This window comes from Pseudorasbora parva, chromosome 15 (assembly GCF_024679245.1).
Source record: "Pseudorasbora parva isolate DD20220531a chromosome 15, ASM2467924v1, whole genome shotgun sequence".
Classification (NCBI taxonomy): Eukaryota; Metazoa; Chordata; class Actinopteri; order Cypriniformes; family Gobionidae; genus Pseudorasbora; species Pseudorasbora parva.
Genome location: NC_090186.1, coordinates 45907103 through 45920160, shown reverse-complemented (window position 1 = coordinate 45920160; position 13058 = coordinate 45907103). Strand labels below are relative to the sequence as shown.

At 42.6% G+C, this 13058-nt stretch overlaps 1 protein-coding gene across 5 annotated transcripts in view; it reads left to right on the top strand.

The window, feature by feature from the left end:
• Positions 1–13058, top strand: part of plcb1l (phospholipase C beta 1-like) — a 140993-nt gene that overhangs the window by 98433 nt on the left and 29502 nt on the right. For all 5 annotated transcript variants that reach the window (XM_067418424.1, XM_067418422.1, XM_067418423.1 and 2 more), the window contains 5 exons: positions 4723–4819; positions 4897–4981; positions 6308–6432; positions 7190–7344; positions 12860–13024. In XM_067418424.1, coding sequence (XP_067274525.1) covers positions 4723–4819; positions 4897–4981; positions 6308–6432; positions 7190–7344; positions 12860–13024 — 627 coding nt within the window. The remainder of the gene's footprint in view (positions 1–4722; positions 4820–4896; positions 4982–6307; positions 6433–7189; positions 7345–12859; positions 13025–13058) is intronic.

The window sequence follows — 13058 nt, the reverse complement described above, 5'->3', positions numbered from 1 at the left end:
GAGATCTGAATGTGGATCTATAGCTCCAGCTGTAGAGATCTGAATGTGGATCTATAGCTCTAGCTATAGAGATCTGAATGTGGATCTATAGCTCCATCTATAGAGATCTGAATGTGGATCTATAGCTCCAGCTGTAGAGATCTGAATGTGGATCTATAGCTCCATCTATAGAGATCTGAATGTGGATCTATAGCTTCAGCTGTAGAGATCTGAATGTGGATCTATAGCTCCAGCTTTAGAGATCTGAATGTGGATCTATAGCTCCAGCTTTAGAGATCTGAATGTGGATCTAAAGCTCCAGCTTTAGAGATCTGAATGTGGATCTATAGCTCCAGCTGTAGAGATCTGAATGTGGATCTATAGCTCCAGCTGTAGAGATCTGAATGTGGATCTATAGCTCCATCTATAGAGATCTGAATGTGGATCTATAGCTCCAGCTGTAGAGATCTGAATGTGGATCTATAGCTCCATCTATAGAGATCTGAATGTGGATCTATAGCTCCAGCTATAGAGATCTGAATGTGGATCTATAGCTCCAGCGGTAGAGATCTGAATGTGGATCTATAGCTCCAGCTGTAGAGATCTGAATGTGGATCTATAGCTCCAGCTGTAGAGATCTGAATGTGGATCTATAGCTCCATCTTTAGAGATCTGAATGTGGATCTATAGCTCTAGCTATAGAGATCTGAATGTGGATCTATAGCTCTAGCTATAGAGATCTGAATGTGGATCTATAGCTCTAGCTATAGAGATCTGAATGTGGATCTATAGCTCCAGCTGTAGAGATCTGAATGTGGATATATAGCTCCAGCTGTAGAGATCTGAATGTGGATCTATAGCTCCAGCTGTAGAGATCTGAATGTGGATCTATAGCTCCAGCTTTAGAGATCTGAATGTGGATCTATAGCTCCAGCTGTAGAGATCTGAATGTGGATCTATAGCTCCAGCTTTAGAGATCTCAATGTGGATCTATAGCTCCAGCTGTAGAGATCTGAATGTGGATCTATAGCTCCAGCTGTAGAGATCTGAATGTGGATCTATAGCTCCAGCTGTAGAGATCTGAATGTGGATCTATAGCTCCAGCTGTAGAGATCTGAATGTGGATCTATAGCTCCAGCTTTAGAGATCTCAATGTGGATCTATAGCTCGAGCTGTAGAGATCTGAATGTGGATCTATAGCTCGAGCTGTAGAGATCTGAATGTGGATCTATAGCTCCAGCTGTAGAGATCTGAATGTGGATCTATAGCTCCAGCTTTAGAGATCTCAATGTGGATCTATAGCTCGAGCTGTAGAGATCTGAATGTGGATCTATAGCTCGAGCTGTAGAGATCTGAATGTGGATCTATAGCTCCAGCTGTAGAGATCTGAATGTGGATCTATAGCTCCAGCTGTAGAGATATGTATGTGGATTTATAGCTCCAGCTGTAGAGATCTGAATGTGGATCTATAGCTCCAGCTGTAGAGATCTGAATGTGGATCTATAGCTCCAGCTGTAGAGATCTGAATGTGGATCTATAGCTCCAGCTGTAGAGATATGTATGTGGATTTATAGCTCGAGCTGTAGAGATCTCAATGTGGATCTATAGCTCCAGCTTTAGAGATCTGAATGTGGATCTATAGCTCCAGCTGTAGAGATCTGAATGTGGATCTATAGCTCCAGCTTTAGAGATCTCAATGTGGATCTATAGCTCGAGCTGTAGAGATCTGAATGTGGATCTATAGCTCGAGCTGTAGAGATCTGAATGTGGATCTATAGCTCCAGCTGTAGAGATCTGAATGTGGATCTATAGCTCCAGCTGTAGAGATATGTATGTGGATTTATAGCTCCAGCTGTAGAGATCTGAATGTGGATCTATAGCTCCAGCTGTAGAGATCTGAATGTGGATCTATAGCTCCAGCTGTAGAGATCTGAATGTGGATCTATAGCTCCAGCTGTAGAGATCTGAATGTGGATCTATAGCTCCAGCTGTAGAGATCTGAATGTGGATCTATAGCTCCAGCTGTAGAGATCTGAATGTGGATCTATAGCTCCAGCTGTAGAGATCTGAATGTGGCTCTATAGCAGCTGTAGAGATCTGAATGTGGATCTATAGCTCCAGCTGTAGAGATCTGAATGTGGATCTATAGCTCCAGCTGTAGAGATCTGAATGTGGATCTATAGCTCTAGCTATAGAGATCTGAATGTGGATCTATAGCTCCATCTATAGAGATCTGAATGTGGATCTATAGCTCCAGCTGTAGAGATCTGAATGTGGATCTATAGCTCCATCTATAGAGATCTGAATGTGGATCTATAGCTTCAGCTGTAGAGATCTGAATGTGGATCTATAGCTCCAGCTTTAGAGATCTGAATGTGGATCTATAGCTCCAGCTTTAGAGATCTGAATGTGGATCTAAAGCTCCAGCTTTAGAGATCTGAATGTGGATCTATAGCTCCAGCTGTAGAGATCTGAATGTGGATCTATAGCTCCAGCTGTAGAGATCTGAATGTGGATCTATAGCTCCATCTATAGAGATCTGAATGTGGATCTATAGCTCCAGCTGTAGAGATCTGAATGTGGATCTATAGCTCCATCTATAGAGATCTGAATGTGGATCTATAGCTCCAGCTATAGAGATCTGAATGTGGATCTATAGCTCCAGCGGTAGAGATCTGAATGTGGATCTATAGCTCCAGCTGTAGAGATCTGAATGTGGATCTATAGCTCCAGCTTTAGAGATCTGAATGTGGATCTATAGCTCTAGCTATAGAGATCTGAATGTGGATCTATAGCTCTAGCTATAGAGATCTGAATGTGGATCTATAGCTCTAGCTATAGAGATCTGAATGTGGATCTATAGCTCCAGCTGTAGAGATCTGAATGTGGATATATAGCTCCAGCTGTAGAGATCTGAATGTGGATCTATAGCTCCAGCTGTAGAGATCTGAATGTGGATCTATAGCTCCAGCTTTAGAGATCTGAATGTGGATCTATAGCTCCAGCTGTAGAGATCTGAATGTGGATCTATAGCTCCAGCTTTAGAGATCTCAATGTGGATCTATAGCTCCAGCTGTAGAGATCTGAATGTGGATCTATAGCTCCAGCTGTAGAGATCTGAATGTGGATCTATAGCTCCAGCTGTAGAGATCTGAATGTGGATCTATAGCTCCAGCTGTAGAGATCTGAATGTGGATCTATAGCTCCAGCTTTAGAGATCTCAATGTGGATCTATAGCTCGAGCTGTAGAGATCTCAATGTGGATCTATAGCTCGAGCTGTAGAGATCTGAATGTGGATCTATAGCTCCAGCTGTAGAGATCTGAATGTGGATCTATAGCTCCAGCTTTAGAGATCTCAATGTGGATCTATAGCTCGAGCTGTAGAGATCTGAATGTGGATCTATAGCTCGAGCTGTAGAGATCTGAATGTGGATCTATAGCTCCAGCTGTAGAGATCTGAATGTGGATCTATAGCTCCAGCTGTAGAGATATGTATGTGGATTTATAGCTCCAGCTGTAGAGATCTGAATGTGGATCTATAGCTCCAGCTGTAGAGATCTGAATGTGGATCTATAGCTCCAGCTGTAGAGATCTGAATGTGGATCTATAGCTCCAGCTGTAGAGATATGTATGTGGATTTATAGCTCCAGCTGTAGAGATCTGAATGTGGATCTATAGCTCCAGCTGTAGAGATATGTATGTGGATTTATAGCTCCAGCTGTAGAGATCTGAATGTGGATCTATAGCTCGAGCTGTAGAGATCTGAATGTGGATCTATAGCTCCAGCTGTAGAGATCTGAATGTGTATCTATAGCTCCAGCTGTAGAGATCTGAATGTGGATCTATAGCTCCAGCTTTAGAGATCTGAATGTGGATCTATAGCTCCAGCTGTAGAGATCTGAATGTGGATCTATAGCTCTAGCTATAGAGATCTGAATGTGGATCTATAGCTCTAGCTATAGAGATCTGAATGTGGATCTATAGCTCCAGCTGTAGAGATCTGAATGTGGATCTATAGCTCCAGCTTTAGAGATCTGAATGTGGATCTATAGCTCCAGCTATAGAGATCTGAATGTGGATCTATAGCTCTAGCTATAGAGATCTGAATGTGGATCTATAGCTCTAGCTATAGAGATCTGAATGTGGATCTATAGCTCCAGCTGTAGAGATCTGAATGTGGATATATAGCTCCAGCTGTAGAGATCTGAATGTGGATCTATAGCTCCAGCTGTAGAGATCTGAATGTGGATCTATAGCTCCAGCTTTAGAGATCTGAATGTGGATCTATAGCTCCAGCTGTAGAGATCTGAATGTGGATCTATAGCTCCAGCTTTAGAGATCTCAATGTGGATCTTAACTCCAGCTTTAGAGATCTGAATGTGGATCTATAGCTCGAGCTGTAGAGATCTGAATGTGGATCTATAGCTCCAGCTGTAGAGATCTGAATGTGGATCTATAGCTCCAGCTGTAGAGATATGTATGTGGATTTATAGCTCCAGCTGTAGAGATCTGAATGTGGATCTATAGCTCCAGCTATAGAGATCTGAACGTGGATCTATAGCTCCAGCTTTAGAGATCTGAATGTGGATCTAGAGCTCGAGCTGTAGAGATCTGAATGTGGATCTATAGCTCCAGCTTTAGAGATCTGAAAGTGGATCTATAGCTCCAGCTGTAGAGATCTGAATGTGGATCTATAGCTCCAGCTGTAGAGATCTAAAGCTGACGTGTCTCTGTGTCTGCAGGGAATGGCAGTAAATGAAGCCTTCGCCACAGAGGAGATGTCCAACTTAGTCAACTACGTTCAGCCTGTTAAATTCAACTCCTTTGAGGCATGCAAAAGTAAGTCAGTCTGTTCTTATGAGATGTGTTTGACGCAGCTGCCCTGTAAGATGTGCATGACTGTTGGTTTTCCACAGAAACTGATCGAAGTTACGAAATGTCGTCATTTGTGGAGACTAAAGCGCTGGAGCTGCTCAAAGAATCGCCGGTGGAGTTTGTTGAGTATCTTTTAAATCAGTGTATTTTTGTGTTTAATAAAAGTTGTATATAGTGCTTTACACAATACAGTTCCCTTTTGAAGGGAAACTCATGCTGCTTCCCCTAGAGGGCACTATGTGGAAGGTCTCCGCATGACTGTATTCGGAAGCATGAGTCTAAACACGACCTGACACTGGAGGCAGCAGCCTATGATGTTATTGATGTTATGTCCCACACTATGGCAAGAGAAGATCTGCCATGGAAGCTCCCTCGTCCCTCCCCACCTTGATGAATGTTTTCTTTTATAACTGCCCAGCTCGTACGAGCCTTCCATTCTCCCCGATCTTCAGACTGAGGTGCCGCAATCTTGGGGAAAGCCACTTCTGCCCGCATCCACCAAATGATACTGGTGCTGAGGGGATGCAGGAATATGGGCCCACATCCAGCCAAAGAGACGCTGACCATCAATCTCTCGGTTGGTGAGGCATCACGGCTGAAGGCTCCGTCACCTTGCCTGTGTGTGTGTGTGTGTGTGTGTGTGTGTGTGTGTGTGTGTGTGTGTGTGTGTGTGTGTGTGTGTGTGAGAGAGAGAGAGAGAGAGAGAGAGAGAGAGAGAGAGAGAGAGAGAGAGAGAGAGAGAGAGAGAGAGTGACACACACACACTCCCTAAAGGCAGAGCAAAGGTGTGCTCCACTGCTTTTAAGACCGGAGAGGGCGTGATGCCAGAGGGAGAAGAACAGATCTGAGGGAACTGATCAAGAATAAGCGCAGTCCGTCTTCAGGAGTGCAGTATTGAGGGAATCCCTGCGAGGCGCTGTGTGTGTGTGTGTGTGTGTGTGTGTGTGTGTGTGTGTGTGTGTGTGTGTGTGTGTGTGTGTGTGTGTGTGTGTGTGTGTGTGTGTGTGTGTTTGTGTGTGTGTGTGTGTGTGTGGAGCAGGACGAGGCCGGAAGAAGGGTTAGAGATCATTTCGGCTGTACAGTATATATATACACCCCTCTATTGGTATGTGTGTGAGGTCTATATATATATATATATATATATATATATAGAGAGAGAGAGAGAGAGAGAGAGAGAGAGAGAGAGAGAGAGAGAGAGAGAGAGAGAGACGCAGGCATCTTACCTCCGTTTTGTTGACAGTTTATCAGCTTCCCTCCACCACTCCTTCTCCACTGCTCTTTTTAGTTCTAAACCACTTACATACTGGAGGTACTCTGAGTTCGGGCCAAATCCGAGCTTGAAGCCCTTCCACCGGACAGCACGCCAAATACGCATTTAAATTTACTCTCTATAAATTATATGTAAGTGTAACTTGTGAACCTTTGTTAGAGATTCTTAACTCCTTCACACAGGTATAATAAACTACAGCTGAGCAGAATCTATCCCAAAGGAACGCGAGTCGACTCCTCCAACTACATGCCTCAAGTCTTCTGGAACGCCGGCTGTCAGCTCGTGGCTCTGAACTTCCAGACCATCGGTACTTGAGTTCAGTTCGTTCAGATGTGTGTGTGTGGTCCCCACCCCCATTTGGTCCCCACAATGTAATATAAACAAGGGCACACACACACACACACACACACACACACACACACACACACACACACACACACACACACACACACACACACACACACTGCCCCTAAACCTACCCATCTCATTCACACACACACACACACACACACACACACACACACACACACACACACACACACACAATGAATGATGATTTTTATTCAGAGAGCTCAGGTGGTTTTCAAAAGCCTTATAAATCACACATGATGAGGTTTTTTGCGAAAGTAAACATGCAGAATGTTTCCTGTGATGGGTAGTTTTAGGGGCAGGGCCAGTGTAGGGGGATAGAAAATATGGTTTGTACAATATAAAAACCATTACGCCTATGGAATATCCCCACATTTCACCAAAACAAACGTGTGTGTGTGTGTCTATGTGTGTGTGTGTGTGTGTGTGTGTGTGTGTGTGTGTGTGTGTGTTGGGGGTGGGGGGTCTCTATCTGTCACTGCGTCCGAGAGCAGAATCGCCTGCTTGACCAAAGTTTAAATCTCTGAACTGTCCTGTTCCTTTTTGAGTTAGTGAGGATGTCAGAGACTCACTGATTGCAAAGATGAGCTTTTATTCCAGCAGTGTTGCGCTCTCCTGACACTGATCTAACAGTTCCTTTGTTGTGGCTAATGAAGCTCTCTCTCTGTTTGTGTGTGTGTGTGTGTGATCGGCAGATCTGCCCATGCAGCTGAATCTGGGCATATTCGAGTACAACGGGAAATGTGGCTACAGACTGAAGCCTGAGTTCATGAGACGGACAGACAAACAGTTTGACCCGTTCACACAGAGTACCGTAGATGGGATCGTGGCACACACACTGTCTGTGAAGGTGAGGGATGGGCTTAAGTCTGCAGATCCAATGCCTTAACTAGGGGTGCAACAATACTTGCTGTAAGTTTCCCTCTGGGTCGCAGCATAAATCAAGAAATGAACGTCATTTGAAAGGTAATTTTACCCAATAGGTTGACATTTTGTCTTGAGATATTTGTATATATCATTATGCATCGATAAGACGGTCATGCAGTGTGTGCAAATCAGAAAGAAGTAATAAACAAAAGAGTCAGAAGATATTCAGTTGACCCTTAAACTGTGATTTTTCTGTTGGCGAACTTAATTTTTGACTCAGTTTTGAGCATTATGTAGATAAAGAAACCAGACTAATGCGCTTCTAAACACATGGGACATGTTAATTGCGCAAATTGCACAATGGTTAGCAAAACAGCCTGTCTGAATTGATATTGTAGTTAAAATAGAGGGTGGCTGCTGTGATCTCTGCGTGTTCAGTATTACTGTAGAAAGCCGACTGAATCCAAAGGCTAGTTTGCTGGAGGTCTAAGTGGGTCGTCCCACTCCCGCAAGGTTCTGTTCTGCAGCTTCCTGCTCCTCCTTAACATTCAGTCTTTCCGTTTAAAACAGAGGTCTTCATCCCTGGACCCACTGTCCTGCATAGCTGATAACCCTAATCACAGACAGCTGAAGCTCATCAAGCTCTTCAGGCTCTTCAGGATCACATTTTGGAAATACACAGGCAGGACAGCGGGTCTCCAGGAGCAGGGTTAAAGACCCGACCTGACCGATCCCGCTAACTTTAGACCTGGTTTCCCGATTTAAATTAGACCTAGTTTCCTAAAAGAGAGTGACTGGGATAACAAATATAAAATGTTGGCTATACAATAATTGTATTTGTTATTTTTGTCACAGAGGACAATAGGCTAAATCAGATACAACATCTGTCAAAATAAGCCAAAAATACAAACAAACTCTCGGCTTACTAAGTCGCGCCCATTTGGGGCCTACATGGGTCTGCCCATATGGGTTAATGACTGGACCCAGATAGGGTTAATGTAGGGCTCTTATCAGACACAATTTAGTTCTTGCAGTCTCTACTAATGACTGATTAGTTGGATCAGGTGTGATAAATGAGGCTGATGGTCCTCCAGGACAGGTTTGAAAACCACTACTCTAAACTACACCAAAATGTTAAAGTTATTCAACAGAAACCAGTAGTTCATGCTATACTTTATCATGCAAGGGTTATTTAGAATAATTTGAAAACAGCTAAATTACATTTACAACGTTGTATGAAAAAAGTAAGTTTGGTACCCCACATCTAGTTGATCTTGATGAAATGGTCAGCAGGGTCAAAAACAGATGGCAAAGAAACGACAAACTGCAAAAGAATTAAGGTGAGGATTTAAGTGTGAAAACATCAGAAACCCTTTAGTCTCCAGTACCAGTGGTACCACCAGCCCTGCAGATTTTGTATTTCTGCCAGAAAGACTCGGGAGGATTAATGCTGTAACAATAACATTTATTTAGGAGCTCAGAAAGCAACCAAGTTCTTTGGCGTAGGCCCCATTTGTAATTCGCATTCCGAGGGTACGGAATCTGCGCATCCTGCCTGAATACGGAGGTAAGGAAAGTAAGGAAGGGGGCCATCTGGTGGTGGTGGGAGGGACATCCTGAAGTCTTCGGGGTAGAGGGGAGATCCCATCTGGTGGTGTTGAGGATGATATGAACGCCTGGCTGGTTGTGTAGAGGGGATGGAGGAAAGGTCCCATCTTGGTGGTGGTGGGGAGGATGGTGGTACTGAAGCGGCAGTATCTGCGATCTCAAACATGAGTAAGTACAACCTCTATATGCTACGGTAAAGGATATGATTGGATAGATGAGAAGGTAATTAGTGACATAACGATTGAGTCTTCCTGGCAGAACTTGTGCTAGCTTCCTGTCTCCCTTTATCTGACACACTCAGCTTTTGCAATCTCTACGTATGAGCTCATGAGTTGAATCAGGTGTGATTGATGAGGGAGACATACGAGATGTGTTAAGTATAAAATGAAGATCCTGGTGTAGTGATGGCCAAATGAGGCTTCCTGAACCACTGAGGCTTTCCAGCCCATTGGTTCACCAAAAGGTTCATTTACCTGAAGCCTCATGAAACAGTTTGCTCCCTAGTGACACCTGCTGTGCAAAGCAATGCATCGCACACAAATCTATTCATCCTGAGCAACCAAATTATCATAGCGTGGGCACACCCTTTTTCTATTGCCTGTGTATTAATAAAGTATTATACTCCGCTTGTATTAACCTATGCACACACAACTCACACAAACACACAACTTTGTGTTCAACTATTCAGTAGTTCTTTGGGTTAGTGATGAGTGAATGGCCAGAATGATTGTAAATAAATTATTGTGAGTGCAGTGCTTATGGGACTGGAATTGTGGAACAGCAAACTGCAACAGGGATGGGAAAGCTTTCCCTAATACAGTCTAGTCTTATAATAATATTAAAAGCTATGATATATAATGATATCGCTACTACATACAACCAACACCTCAACACCATTGCAAATGCCTACTGCAAACCCCACAAGAGGCGCGAGGTTTCGAACCACTTTTGTCCGAAAGCGATACTCAGAATGAAGCAATGACGTATTCAGCAGAAAATGAGGCCTCGTTTGTCATCATCACGTGATTTTCACGGAAACGATACAAGCCTCGAATCGGGGCTTCATCTGGAACGCCCCTTTTTGCTCGACACAAGCTCCGGAGCCTCGCTTCAGATGTCCCATCACTGTCCTGGTGTAACCTATTAACAAGGACTCAGTGTTACCTAACCCTTCAGAAGACATTCCAACTTATTTGGAACAGTATTCTAAAGTGTTACTATATTGGGTATATTTTGTGCATTTGTTAATTGAATTAGCACTAAATAAAAAAAGGGCAAAAAGCACAGGCAGCCATTACTAATCGGAAACTAGAGGTTCTGTGCCTAAATAAAATGTATTAAAGATTTATTCAAAATAAACATTTGAGAAAGGAAATATTTCACTCAATGTCTACACTTTTATAATAAAAGCTAAAATGGTCCCTGTATGGCACTGCTGTGTGATCACAAAATAAACCTTTTTGCCTTTTTTTCTCAGTATCCACAGGCTCCATACTTTTATGGCAGAAAATGTGTTAAAATTGCTATTGTGTTGGAATTTTTAGATTTTGATTAGATTAAAGTCACATTAATTGTGTTCAAGTGTCAAAATAACAATACAATTTTTTCAAGGGTGATATTTGTGTACTATCTACCCATGTAATCAACCTTTGGAACTGACTGTGTTTGCCCTTGTCTTGACTGTGGATGAGTTAGACCACTGAGCAGACCATTTTTAACCCATGTTCTCATTTCCCATTAGTGAACCAACTAGGTCCCACATCGGGAGCCCAGCTGGGTTTGCCCATGTGGGCCCCAGATAAGATGCCCATTTTGAGCCCATGCCCACTCTGTACCCCTGTAGCCAATGTTTAATCCACGTGGGCCCCACATACACGTGTTGGCTGGGTTGTTTCAAAGCAGCTTCAGTGTTAAACAGGACAATACTGCAGCAGAATTAGATTTGGCTGTACAGTCGTACTGGAGTAAACAGTGATGTTATCAGCTTATTTTAATTGATGACATAGCGACAATGTTGGCAGATCAGTATTATAGTTTATAGAATTTAATAAGACCTAATTAATACATTTTATTTGTATATTTAGTTGAATAAACTAGAACATAATTTTAGTGTCCCAAACTGAGCAAGCCAAGCCAAAGGCGACAGTGGCAAGGAACCAAAGCTCCATCAGGGCATGATGGAGAAAAATAAACCTTGGGAGAAACCAGACTCAGTTCTCCTCTGGCCTATTAACACACCGTGTATGATTATTATTCTGGCAACCTTACAGGTCAGAAAGCATATTAGATCGGAATATTCCAAATTTCTTGGTATCGTGCCGGAGACGGTTTATTGAGGATGCGCGTCAATAGGGCTTGGGCGCCGCGTTGCATTCTGGGACGTTGCGGCCATGTTGATGGCCTCGCGAAAGTAAACATACAGCAAGTCGAATGAGGAGAAGCAGAGTTGGGAAAAAGAAAAAACATGTTAAAATCCCAAAAGGGATGTGGAATTTACCGGGATACGTTAAATAGGGAAGGCAGGGACCGCTATAGAGACAAAATCGGAATTTCGAAAGAAAGAGCAGAGCACCGACGACGACGAAAACTTGATTTTGTTGGTCCCCAACAGACATTCTACTGACTATAAGTAACTTTGCAACTACAATTCAACTTATTCTACTAACCCGAACCCCAACACATAACCATAACCTACCAGTCTACTAACAGTACAGTTAATACTCTAATTAGTGTTAGTTGACATGCTGTTGAAAACGTAGTAGAATGTTTAAAGTGGACTATCGAAATAAAGTCTAACCGAAACGTATATATTATTATTATTATTATTATTATTATTATTATTATATAAGAAATTGCACTGCCTTCGTTTTTATTTGTTATTGCAATGTTATTGTTTACTATATTTATAATTTGCACTTCCTCCATTTTCTGTGTCTTTTGTTGTTATTTTATAGATACCTATTTATTTGCTTATATAGTATTGAAAGAATTAATTTTTTTTAAAGTGTATTTATTATTGTTATATAAAGTGTACTCCGTTTTATAAAGTGCAACAACTTGGACTCCGTTTTCTGTGTTCATTTTTTATTTGTAACCTTTTACCTTGAAGCATTCCACATTTCTGTGTTCTCAGGTTGCACTACTTGCAAATAAACACTAAAAAACATCTGATTGTGTGACAATTCTTGCTTTTTGCACATCGTACAGTTATTACTTCTTGTCCGTGGTTGCGCCTCAAAGCAGGAAAGCGGTGGAAAGTTAATCCATTTTCGACATTTGCCGTGGTGATTATGTGTTGCGCTGTTACACCCCAAAATGCAGCAACGGTTTACCGTAGTTGAAATAACGCCAAAATAATCAAATTAAGACACACGACTGAGAGGGAGTATGTCTATAAACAGTGCGCAGTAGTCCGAGTAGCAGTAAAGGATGCCATCAACATGGCCGCCACGCCAAGTAATGACGTCATGACGCCCAAGCCCTATTACACAAGAATATGAAGATTTAAAGGATCGGAGTCGTCGCCCCAGAGATGTGTTTATTGAGGATGACGTGCCGGTGAGGCAAATTCAGAATATATTTAAAGTACATATATTCCGAGGTTCAGGGCAGGGAACTGTGTGAACGTAACATTGCAGAAGGTTTTGTTCACTTTAAGTTCAAGCATGGATAAGCTGTTGTCAAAGGATGTCGGGAGTGAGTTGGGAGTCAGACCACCCGCTCCCGTCCAATGTTACCAACTGTCTTTGATGTGGATATTTACTCAGAAAACTGATCGCAGGAGAGCCTCGTGAATGCAGACCTCTACTTTCTGCCAAATCCAGCAGATATAGAGTGAATTCCTGGGATCTTCCACATAGCTTTAAATGAGGTTTCCGTGTCTTTAACAGATCATATCCGGTCAGTTCCTGTCTGAAAAGAGAGTCGGTGTTTACGTGGAGGTGGAAATGTACGGCCTGCCAGTGGACACCAAACGGAAAGCATTTAAGACCAAGACGTCCCAGAGCAATGCCGTCAATCCAGTGTGGGATGAAGAGCCAATGGTCTTCAAAAGGGTATGTCTAAATGCTGTGCCAAACACTAACTCAT